The sequence below is a fragment of the Gavialis gangeticus genome, unplaced genomic scaffold, assembly GCF_001723915.1.
Source record: "Gavialis gangeticus isolate Ggan-Ray unplaced genomic scaffold, GavGan_comp1, whole genome shotgun sequence".
NCBI lineage: Eukaryota > Metazoa > Chordata > Crocodylia > Gavialidae > Gavialis > Gavialis gangeticus.
The window spans coordinates 181,630,854-181,643,770 of record NW_017729022.1 but is presented as its reverse complement, the minus strand read 5'-3'; the positions used below and the strand labels follow the sequence as shown (position 1 = coordinate 181,643,770).

The following is a 12,917-nucleotide window of genomic DNA, read 5'->3' as shown; positions in this document are numbered from 1 at the left end:
ATTACCATTTTACTCAAGATAGCTGAGAATCAGATTGCTGTGGAACAAGTCTCAGCTTACAGATATTTGTATGTATAGCAAAATTATGTTAATAAATGTGAACTTTATGTTCAGTATGTTAAGAGAACTTAAACTGAAATTTTTTACACTTTTAAGCAGTTTTATGTAGTAAGATTGGGGGAAAAACTATAGAGAACATCAAAGCCCCTTTCAATGGACTTTCAACAAATTAAATATACATTTTTTCAATGAAAATTACAATTTGTATTAATTTCCTGTTCACATCTTGTATTTTTTTTCAATCTTGTAGATGATAGAACAATGTCAGTAAACAGGGATCCAGTTCTTAAGATAGATCCAGGATCAACTGAGTAACTGGCTTTTTGTGTGCTTACACAGATTGCTATAGAGTATGCACAAAAATGACTATTTAAAAAGAACTATTTTAAGCTTAAATAAATGTATGTAATATCATTGCTAATTAATCCAGATTCTTTCTGATCCCAATACATGCACTCAGTATTCAAATTATACAAAACAGGATTTTTCTTGGAATTTATGAAGCACTAAATTAGGCAAAAACGAAATAGGAAGATGAACCAAAAGAAAAACCAAAACACACTCATTTTACAGCTTAGGAATTTTTGCACTACTTGTACAAAGCATAAGGGCCAAAATCAAACAGTGATCTACTTTTGTTTTTAATGCCCAGTGCTTCATTTTACCTTTCCTTTTATCTCATCATACACTATGCTTTGTTTTAATTTTCTGTAAACTGGTAGAATGGATCATCTTGTTGTATGCTTCTAGCAAGATTATAATTTATATAAAGTTTGTTATTTTACTATATATCATTTGTATTGTTCATTTTATTGTACTGTTTTGGTGAAAGTTGTAAAGTTGAAAGCTGTAAATAAATTACTACAACTCATTCTATACCACAAAGAATAATAGCAAAATAAAATAATACATTTAAATGATTATAATTATTGTAATAGATTTGTTTTTCATGTAATTAACCCAAAGATTGCCAGTTCAGAGATCATATTACGTATGTGAATCAACTGTGATGATACATAATTATATCTGCTGGCTATCAAGTCTATGTTAAAATGGCTGAATTTTTATGATTTCACAATTTGATTAATTACAGGAGCTTCTTTATAGTCATCCTTGCAAGTTAGGCTATGCTGGCCCTCAGTAAGCAGAAGTCTTCTGAAATACCGATGTGCATGTATCCAGAAGATATTTCAGGGCAAAATTCTAACACTTCTTCAAAACTTACACTTTTCTCATCAGTGTATCACCCAAGATCTGACACTAATAAAAGTGTCTGTTCCTCAGGTTTCTGCTACCCTTGCTAAAGGGGTTGGCCTTTTGAATTTTCAGCAGCTGAGAGCTGAAACACACTACAAAAGGATTTAAAGCTAACAATCATGTTTATGGCTTGATCTGTTCTGTCAAAGATTGGATCAGTTATTGTTCAATAAATGTAGCTGTTGTTTGTGATATTATGTTTTGTACTGAACTTTGTGGGAGCTGATATAACTGATAGATTTGTGACATGGAGTTGGGAGCTTTACAGCTCTCACAGCAGTGTCTATGTGTGTATTATTATGGCATCATGTTGGTGATGCTATATAGTTATGGTTAAGAACTTTCTCTATAAACCTCTGCTTTCAGATACCTCCTTTTAATGAAAAAATAGACTCAACTGAATTTATGTATCCTTTCCCACAAGCCTACGATAATTTGTTAAGAAGGTCTGAAGCAGGCTGCACCATTACAACCCATAATAGAAATGCTCAAGATAAAGCTTTTCCAGCCTTCTTCCTCTCTGCCCACTTCTTATTCCTTCTCTCTCTGTTCCTTCATTGTACCTTTTTTAATGACTTACTTATTTCTCTTCTTTCTTAGTTCCTTGCATTTTCCCCTACGTATTATTCCTTTGGTTCAATATCTCTGTCAGAAGAAAACAGAATGGGTGTCTTTACACATCCTCTGGTGGTGGGGGCGCTTTAAAGCATCTCTTAAGAACCATTCTAATTAAAGCACCTGCAGCATATGATGTATTCAGTGTCCTGTGCTTCAAGATGATGGCAGGGGAGCTTTAAAACACCCCTGCTGCCATTTTGAAGCGCATGGACACTGAATACACAAGACACTGATGCTGGTGGAGCATGTTAATTAGCACGCTCCAGCAAGCTCAATTAATCAAGCCTGCTCTGATGCGCTATAATTACAGTACATGGGAGCAGACGTCCTGCATGTCTACAGGCATCGAATAATACCTAAAGGCAGTTGTTTTTTTTATGTACAGATACTGTTGGACTGTGAATCGTTAATACAAACAAGTGACCTATATATTGTGTTACACATTCATGTTACACAATTACGAAAGTATTAAGGATAGGTAAAATCAGATTGGAAATGCTTAACAATATAGTATGTATAGTTTTCTTATCTGTCAAAACTTAATAAAAAGTTAATCAAAAATAAAAAGGATAGATTTCATGTATTCACAGTGCTACTGTGACAGTACATAGATTGTAACTCTTCATGGCAGACACTCTCTCCCTCTTAGGCCCCTGACAAACATTAAAATAATAGCACAGCTGGGATCTGAGTAATTTTATGCACCATCCTCAAAACTGTCACGCTATGCCACACATGTCATGTACATGGCAGGATGTGTGCTGTTTGGGATGGGGCATAAAATTCTTCAGAACTCAATCATGAGACTGAACTGGGACCGGAACTGCACCCAACCTGATCCTATGGATCAGGAAGCAGGTGACCATGTCCTGGACCCTGGGGTTGCCCCATGACCAATGCTTGGTTCAATCCCAGATCAATCCCAATGTCCCAATGTTGGATATGGGTAGCCCCAGTTTGGGATTGGACAGGGGGCAGTCCTCAAGGATTGGGCTGAGGGCAGTTGTGTCCCAGACCCCAGGGCTGCCCTATGCCCAATCTTGATGCTCAGATGACTATTGAAATAGGACAAAGAGCAGCCCCAGGTCTTGGCTGTCCAATCCCAATGACAATGGTCTGCTGTGCCTGGCACGGTTGCTGCAAGTGTGCCTGGCACAGACTGAGGCCATCAGCTCCTCAGGCTGAAGCACTTTTAAATACCCTGCCCTGCACTCTGTGTGCAGGCTGCAGAGCAAGGCTGTGAACATGCAGGGCCCAGTTTAGCTAACTGTTGGCATTGGGACAGGGCAGATCTGGCCAGGTGGGAGACCCAGAGCTGTCCTGGGTTGATAGTGACAATCCATTTATTGTCAGCATTGGGACTGGGTAGCCCTGGGTCTGGGACACATGACACATTCAATTTATGGCCCCATACAAAACAGCCACAAATATATTCTACATTATATGAGAAATTGCTACAAATTGCTGGAATGTGTGGCATACTACAATTTATGACATGAATAATATATTAACAGTGCCATAAATATAGCATCTGCCAGGACCCTTTAATTTGTATGATGGGACCAAAACCTCCAGGCACTTAAGTAATGTGCATGAGACACAGCTGTGACTCTTATACTTCTAATATTTTCAACAATATAAATGTTACATTTATGTGAGGTCTACTCACTTTTTAAAAAGAGGAATAGCACTTCATTGAATGGTGGATTAGCAACAAGAAATTTGACTAGGTAAGAGTATTTTAAGAATGAACTTGAAAGCAGAGAGGATGAGCACTCCTTGTTGCCCAAGATTTGGCACAGCATATTACCACAGATGCTGAAAATACTACGTAGGTATTTTAAAATTAATAGGAGTTACGCACCTATATACCTTGAGAATCTGGGCCAATAAGCACTAGGAGCTTCAGAGAAAGCAAGGACAGCATAAAGGGACCAATTCTGATTTCTCATACGATGGGGTAAACCATGAATAAACTATCTGAAAGTGTTTAGAGTTATCCTTGTATAAACAAGCAGTTAGATCAGAATCAGGCCCTGGAGGAGTGATTGTGGAGAAAGGTGCTGCTATAACATAGGTAAAGAGAAGGAGTGTTTGAAAAAATAAAAAACAAAAAACAAAAACAAAACAAAAAAGCAAACAACCCAGAAAGAAAGCATGGAACAGTGTTATTAAAAGGAGACTGATTTACGTGTCACGTAAATGGAGAGGACAGGTAGCTTAAATTTGATAGAGAAAGAGTGCTAGAGGCCCTGGACAGATTGAAAAGGTGAGAGGAATATCCACAAGTCTATCAAATACCACATTAAAAATACATTCAAATAGTAATGTGGGTCCAATTCTGCATTCATTTACATGGGTAAAAGTCCTAATGGTTTTCTGCCTAAGCAAGGTTAGAATTTTGGCCAAAGGGTCTAATTTAAACCAACAAAAGGAGGAAAATGCAAAGTTAAGCATTGTAAATTATTTTTCTTCTGCTATTGAATTGTGCCTACAACATTTTCTGAACAGGTATGGAAGAAAATTCTACTATCATTCTCAGCAAACTAAAAGTTCCGGGGCTCTTCTATAGTTCCATGTGTTAAAAAGCTAGAGGTCTATTGGTCTTCTGTGTTAGAGTGCCTCTCTCAAAAGAGGTTTAGGTTTGACGTTAAATTGGAAAATAGCAACAGCTATGTGAATCATCTAAAAAAAGGGGAAATGTTGATAACTAACTGTAGCTGGAGTACTTATGCCCCCAAGTGTCATTACTAGATGTTTTAGTAGATGAAATGTTACACATCTGCAAACCAGTTTAGACCTACAATTCCTTCTGTGGTGAACTGTCACCGCTGCATGAAAGTTGGCAAAGAGGCCAATGGAAAGGAAAGCTGGCATTGGTAATGTTCTGGGCTTCTCACAGAAAAGAGGCTAGGTATAATGACAATATGAAAATAAATATCCCAATGGTCGGAATATGTGAGAGAGGTAGTCTGAAGTCAGGCATCTGATGAAGTAAGCCTGCTGCTTATAAAAGTTTATGCTATGCAACTCTGTTTTAGTCTTTAAGGTGCAAATCTATCCTGCCTTCTGCCTAAGAGATTTAAATCAGTTTTCTTTTTTAGGGACAGAATGATAGTGGCTATCACTGTTATCTTGAACTTGAGCTTGTGGGTGAAGAAACTGAGCTTCTTTAAATCCAAGATGGGCTGGCATTACCTTTTCTGTGCCGGAACCAAGCAATAACTGCTACAAATCCCTTCCCTCTGGGCATGTCTATATGAGATGCAGACTGCACAGTAGCCCGATACTACTGTGCAGTAGCATTGCAAGGCAAAAACCATGATATGATGCTACTGTGCAGTAGCGTCACTTAAAAGGCATCACTTAAAAAGGAAGACCCTCTGCAACTAAGAAGCCTGTAACAGGGAACCCTTGCCCTGTCACCCGAAGACAGGTCTGCTCCTTTAAGGCCTGAACTTTCTGGGCACAGAGTACTGGTGAGGAAGGGGTTAAAGGCCGAACCTGGCCAGCTAGTCAGCTGACCGGAAGGGGCAGGCCAGAACCTAGGCAGAGTGGCAGTGGAGCCCAGCAGCCAAGGGCGAAAGAGTGCATCTCACAGATCCAGGGAGAGTCTTGGTGGGCAGTCCAAAGCCAGGAAGACGGGAACTATAGAAGCCCCGGAGAGATGACAGCCGCACTGCAGCAAGGACTGGAGCCGATGGTGGGGAGCTGAAGCACAAACCCTGCAACTGTAAGCTGACATACTGCTTTCCTTACTCACATTTTTTGGGTGGTAGATATTGCCCACGGATGGGACTGCTTATTTGTTTTCTTTTGATTATTGAATAATACCGGTGGTTTGGGTGAGGCTGAGGGGAAGCAGGAGGCCTCATTTTTGGGGCCCACTATGGAGTGGAGACCCTGGTGCCAGTGAGGGCAAAGTTTTTTGGGGTACATAGACTCCAGTGCTAGTGGGGGCACAGGATTTTGGAGCACACTGACCCCAGCACCTGAAGACACGATTTTAAAAAGGACAGGGAGTTCTGGTGCACCTGGGGTGCAATTTTATTTTATTGGTTTTTTTGTTGGACTGGGAGACTGCGAGTTCGGGGCCGTCACCTGGCCTTGCGGCCCCCTGGTTGTGGGGCCAGTGGCCAGGCCTCTGGGCCGGGGGGCCGGGCTCCAGATTGGAGCAGGAAAGGGGGCCACAAGCCTCAAGGCACCGGAAAAGGCTAGAGCCTTGGAGTCAAACCCTGTTTGGTGGGTTTAGATGGGGAGGCCTAGCTAGAGAAAGACAGGGGTCAGGCCCAAGTAGGTGAAAGGCCCCAACATACAAAAAAAAAATACAACAGGCAAGATGTGGCAAGCGAGAAGAGGGCGGGACATAAGAACTTCAAGGAAGACTCCAAGGGCGCCCCACATAAAGGTGTGGATTACCAGAGAAGATGGTGCTGGGGAGGACGACCTGTTACAAGGCCACATCTACATGAGATGCTACTGAGCAGTAACTTGGGTTTATACAAATACTAAATAAATGTACAGTAACCACTGCACAATAGTAGCTCATGTAGACATGGCCTTTGAGTTGCAGAGGATTTTCCTTTATGGTCCAGGGGACTAGCAAGAAGGAGAGTTTCTATTTCATCAACATCTTGTGAGAGACTGCTGAAAAGGAACAAAAAGTGGGGATGGGAAGTGAGCCATGAGCTGAGTTATACTTGTATAAATCAGCTGTGATGGTACCTAAATTTCTCCTAACGGTGGTGATCTGGGTCTGTGTCAGTTGGCAGTGAAAGGAAAGGAAGGGGGTGTTGAAGCCTCAGACTGACTGTATCTGTATGCTCCTTTGAAAAGGAAATTTTTCTACTGTATTCTGTGCCTTCTTTGGAAGCCCAGAGTATGTCTACATGGCCAACAAGTCTTGATAAGTGACCACTTGAAAAGTGCAGGCTAACAGGAGTATGACTGCCTTTCACCATAAGTTCACTCTTTTTTTTTTAAGCTCCTTTTCCTGAGGAACACTGTGGCACTGTTTTGCTTTTTCATTACCTGCAGCAGTTCAGCTGCTTCCTACTATCAGCTCCACTGCCTCTTATGATGGCATCTCTGTTCCTGACATAGTACAAGGCAAGCAATACATTAGGGGAGCATCAGGGCAGTAGAGGGGAGATGTCAGGATGAGGCTTACCTCCTCAATTATCTGTTGACTTGGGACCTTATGACAGCATAAATTGCAGTTATTTCTCTGCCATTTGCACCACCACTAAGTACCTGAGAATCAGGGAGGCATGATCAGCTCCTTGTTTGCCCTGCCCTAAGTACTGCAATCAATTGCTGCTCAAAACCTGAAGAGAATCAAACCCAATGGAATGGTGGAAGTGAAAGCAAGATTCTTTCCCAAGCCTCTAAATTAGTTGCGACTCTCAGCTCAGCTACGCTACATTTAAATCTTCCACTGAAAAGGCTATGCTAAAAAGAGACAGAGGAGGAGGAAAAGGAGAAAACAGAGATAAAAAGGAAAAAAAAATCAGGGGGTGAGGATATAAATAAGTACAAAATAAGAAATGAATTTCCTAAACGTATGACATTTCCATCACATTCTTTGATGCATACTTAGAAAAGTTTATCGCGGTATACACATCTTTCTAATTAGATGAAATAAGCTAGATGATTAGAGCTGTGGAAAAAACATCAAAAGGTTCACACAACTTTTTATATAATTAGAAAGAAATGTTCATATCCCATAAAAGAAGGATTTAATTGTGTAATTTAACATACAATTTAAATATCAAGATCAAACTAGCAGGGCAAGTGACTTAATGGGATAAATGATATTAACATCTAGTGTCAAAGCTTAATTTAAACAACAGAATGTCTTCATTATGCAAAAGAGTCAAACAAATGAGACTTTCAAAGAGCTTTTTTTTTTTTTTAAACAAGCCCTTTTCTTATTGTTTCTTTGACAACAATGAAATCAGCTGTGCAGCAGCAACATGCTGAGAGACTAGGGAAGCACTACTGACTTTGTCCATCTGACCTCACTGTGACATTATGGTGCAAGATCTTATAAAACAAGAGCCTCCTGCAGAGGTCTTTTAAGAGCTGGTTAATTTTACTTTTGTAGCTAATTAAATGGGAGGGCCAGAGTGCACAAAATGTAAAACCCCTTGGGTTGACGCTGTAGCTTTGTTGTTTTAAAAGTACCTGTAGAAGCGTTCATAATTTGTCACTTTTCACACAAACCTGAGAGGCAAACCAAAACCATTCAGGATCCCCAGGATATGGTCTGCTCTAGTATCCTGGCCTCTGCAGCTGCACTTAAAGGAATGGATTAGAAACATATAAGCTTATTAGAGTGAAAGATGACATCCACCCATATCAGGACACATGAAGAGGGGGAAAGTTCAAAAACATATAAATTAATTCCTGGAAAACATAAAACAGCCTTTAGGCCATGGCAAGGAAAATGTCAGCGACTCAAAAGATAATAGATTGCTATTGACCAGTTTCATGATGGCAAGGCGCAAGCCAAGTAGAATGCCTTCTCCAGCATGTGTCTAAGACTGCAAATGACACTGATCCTTTTTAATGTGCACAAAAGCTGACAACTAACTCATCCTGAGAACAGCAGTCACAAAGCTATCTACAAGAATGACTCACCATAAACAGGTCACGAGCACCTATGTCAACAGCTAGCAGAAATGCCTTTTCAAATCTCTGATACCTGCAAGAAAGGGTGAAATGTATCATTTGCTGAGGAGGACAACATCAAATTTAGGAGATCCACCAACCTGTTAATGTGCAAATGAAGTGATAGCTGGTAAAAATGTGAGGCATATTGCTGCTATTTTACTTTTTCACTAAAAGTGATGCAACAGGGTGACAGGTGAACATTTCTGTGATTTCAAAACTATGAAATATAAAAATGCCAAGGGTTATTATTGTTTTCCAAAAACATCAGCAAATGCCCTGTCAATTACTGAGCAACATCAGAGCTAGTCGACTTAAATAGGAATGGAAGGTGTTTAGCACTGTGCTGGATCCCTTCCAGTTCAGTATGCACAGACCTCCTATTGTGCAGTTCTCTGCAGGGTCTCACGGAGAGGAGACCAGTGTTTCTCTTCTGCTTGGGAGAAGAGGGGAGATCCTTAAGGAAAGTGCAGCTGGATCCACACTATCTTTCTCATTATTCCCCTTTTACAGATGGGATAACATAAGCAGAGGGTGACCTGCCTGCCTACGAAGAGGAATCTAGTCAGTGCTGGGTTTGGAATTCTACATTTAATTCTGAGTTCTCGGCCCACTAGGGCACAGGTTCTGGGACTATTTCATAGTGCAAGTAACATCATAATAAAGAGAGCCTTCTAAACAAGAACATGTCTCATCTATGATTACATATTTCTAGCCTGGGTCCAAGCGTTGCTCTACCTAGGAAGGCCTTAATGCTACAGTATCCTGGTGGAATGACTCGGCGGAAGGTAATATAAAGCCAACAAGCAAGGCCTTTCCTCAAAAGAGGATGTTTGTGACAAGAAACCAAAAAAAATTAACACTAGCAGAAAGGGAAATACACTCTCGTGTGGGGTTTCTGTGACCCCAGGTGGTGTGGAATCCGACACCATCTGGGGTTGGGTGGAAGGTGGAATCCTACCTTGCTAAGGCCAATCTCCCTGCTGTGCCCTTTAAGCACTAATTTACAGTCCTTCCCCTGGGTGCCTGCATAAAAGGAGGAGGAGGAAGGTGGAGGGGGGGGGGCAGGGGGAAGATGTCAGGCTGAAGTTAACCATTTGATCACCACCTACCAGGCAGTGCCTCGTCCGTGTCTCACTTTGTATAAAGGATATTCCATGAAAATACATGTAGTACAGTTGGAGGGTTGTTGTAGTCATGATGGTCCAGGGAATATCCAAGAGGCAAGGCTTTTTGGGATGATAACTTATATTGGATTAGCTGTATAGCTGGGCAAGCGGTTGGACAAATTTTTGGGGCATAAAGTGCTATTCTTCAGACTTGTTGGTCCAACAAAAGATATCCCCAAAAATCCTTGCCTCATGAGAATACACTGAAGCTTAATGCTCCTTCTTAAGCAATGCTTCATCCAAGAGAAATACACACACACATGTTATAGTAGCATGAGTATTACTGCCCTCATATCTTTTATGAATTTTGCTTACAAACTAAATGACACTTTTTATTCCTTATCAGATTTTTCACATATAGAAAAAATACCATGTCCTCCTTTCTTAGAAGGAATTTCAATAGGTCAGTGAAACATGCTGTGCAATGCTCCAACAAGATGTCTACACCATGGCTTTGTTTTTATCTGGAAACAACTAAAGAAACAATTTGAAAAAAAAAAATCTGCTCCAGCCAAAGCAATACTAGCAACCAAAAATGTAAAGTAACTTTTTCCTTTGATTGACCTGCAGAACAGAACCATGGCCTTAAAGCTGTCAGTTTCTTTTTGTCTCCCAATGATTTCAATTTTTTCCTTTAATCAACCTACATACTTCAGTTTCATTATGGCCCTATTCATAAAACCGTAAAGCCAGCTCATTATTTCCAGAGCTGTACCAGGGGGAAAAAAAGTCTACCAAAGAAATGCTCTTCACAAACCAAGAGAGCTGAAATAACAATCACAGAGACTTCATAAATTACTACAAACAGCATTCTTTAAAATGAGGTACTGTTTTCAAATGCAAGTGACAAGCTTGCATTACTTATGCAAACAATATTAAATCAATGAAGAATATGTGCATTTTTCTGGGCATTCCTAAATTAGTTTCATTTGAAAACATTTAGTTTAAGTTTCTTTGACACAGAATAATGCATTTTCATCTTAAAGGAACATTTAGAGAGTGCCCAGTATGATGCATTATATGTAATGGTGCCTTCAAACTAATAATGTGAATTTTACCATAGGGTTTTGTCACAGGGAGACCTCTTATTTTGAGCACTCTTCTTTATAGGTATCATCCCTCAAATAACAAATAATGCACCTTCTGTTCTTATATTGCAATTACATGACACAATATTATTTTCTTTCAAGTAGTACCAAAAATGTATCAGTCCTAAGTGAATATTCCCAAGTCCTGTAATTTACTCTTTGCTTCAAAATAACTCTAGTAATCAAGACCTAGGTGTCTCTTGAAAAAGAGAGATAAGGAAATCTGCCTGTAAACCATAAAGCTGAGCCACTTGTTTGGTCAAAATTATTGCCAACAGAAATATGACCTTCTAGATTAGAACTCTCAAACTGTGATTACCTATATATGACAAATAGTAAAGGATTATACTGGAAGCTGCTAATGGCATAGAATAACAAGTGTAAAACAGTATATAATAAAAATAATACAACTCCTATGCATTTATATAAGCACTTTCTCACTATAACTCCCCAAGTACGATAAAAAGACGGATATTATCACACCAATTTTGCAGATAGGAAACTGTGGCAGGGGAAAATTAAGTGACTTGCAAAAGGTTTACAGAGGACAACTTAGGCCGATGGAACCCAGATCTCCTGGTATTCTGACTGGTGTGGTAGATCAAGCTGCCTGCCATACGTTAGCAATGTGGCAAACTAACAAAAGCAATAAAAGTTGTGTTTCTTATTCTTGCTTATATTTTATATCAGTGCAGGTCTCTTGTCATTAATGGGGTTATTTTTGGTCTGCACCAATTTAAATGAGGAGAAACAAGTACTCTGTTTAATCTGCGCCTTTAAATTTATACATTATGGTGTTCAAAAAGCATGGGGCTTTAAATACAGTGAACTAAATTCATTTATTTGGATGTGAGCAGAGAAAGAAGTTCATCACTGAGTTTAATTGGGAGCTCTGCAGCTCCAGTGGTGGGCAGAATTTGGTCAGGTATGTCCTATGAAACCCAGCGCAGTGATTAAAAGATAGTAACTCATCCTTCCCCCAGAATTTCATGGCTCTGAAAATGGACAAAATGAAATTTTTTATTTGCAAAATACATACAATTCATTCATTCATCTTGTAGGAGATCCAGTGTGGTCATTTAAAAGAACCAAAAGGGGAGGAAAAAACATAGAGAGAGTGAGACACAGATAGAGAGGGTAATACGCTAAGAAAAGGTGGAAACATTTCTTTAGGGACTAGTTACAACCAACAAGCCTTCTTAGACATGCCCATTGACCATGTAAGCATATTCCTGGTGCTGGGCTGATAAAGGAGGGCTGCTGCATTATTTTTTTTTCTTGTCTTCAATAAGGGTACACAACATTTAGAAAATAATCTGTAGCAGGAGGGCTATGGCACAAATAATATTTATAAAACCAATCCTTTTAATTAAAGAAATCTTACAGCCTTCCTCATCTAGAAGTCCAATCAAGGATGATATGCGTTATAAAACTGAATATTTAAAAATGTACTGAGTAAGAACAATAGAAAAATGAATATTGAAAATAATTTACATGCAATCCAATCCCACTGAAATTAAGTTTTAATTGTTCAATATTCTGTGATGCATATGCAAATGTTTAAGTATTCAGAATGTCAATCAAGTGTTTACTTACATCAAGCAATTGTATTTAAGCATACAAAACAGATGATGAAAATATGTTCAATCAGCTATAACTCTCAACATTTACTGCAGGGTTTACATGATCACTTTTAATTCAGTTATTTCATTTAATATTTCAATTTAATAGCTCATTCTTTCATTTACTTTCTAGGCATTTTGCCCATTTCTTAAGCACAATAATATTAATTATTATTCATAAAAGAAGCAGTTTCCCATAAGTTCTCATATCAGCAATTTTTGGAACAGAAACTGTTTGCATGATTTTTCAAATTAACACTGCCTTTATCTACAGCATTTCTTCTTTTAAAATTAGACAAAAGTAAAAATGAAGAATTATGTGTTTTAAAACACCATTACTGCTATTAAAATAAGATATTGGGTATAGAATAGTTAGAGAACAGGGGCAAGAATTTAAATTATAGGGGGGACGCCTTGTTGGACCTAGTGCT

The 12,917-nt window shown here is 39.2% G+C and overlaps 1 protein-coding gene across 3 annotated transcripts in view; it reads right to left on the bottom strand.

Annotated features, from left to right (window-relative positions):
* Positions 1-12,917, bottom strand: part of WDPCP (WD repeat containing planar cell polarity effector) — a 253,491-nt gene that overhangs the window by 120,133 nt on the left and 120,441 nt on the right. For all 3 annotated transcript variants that reach the window (XM_019516598.1, XM_019516599.1, XM_019516600.1), the window contains exon 12: positions 8,578-8,641. In XM_019516598.1, coding sequence (XP_019372143.1) covers positions 8,578-8,641 — 64 coding nt within the window. The remainder of the gene's footprint in view (positions 1-8,577; positions 8,642-12,917) is intronic.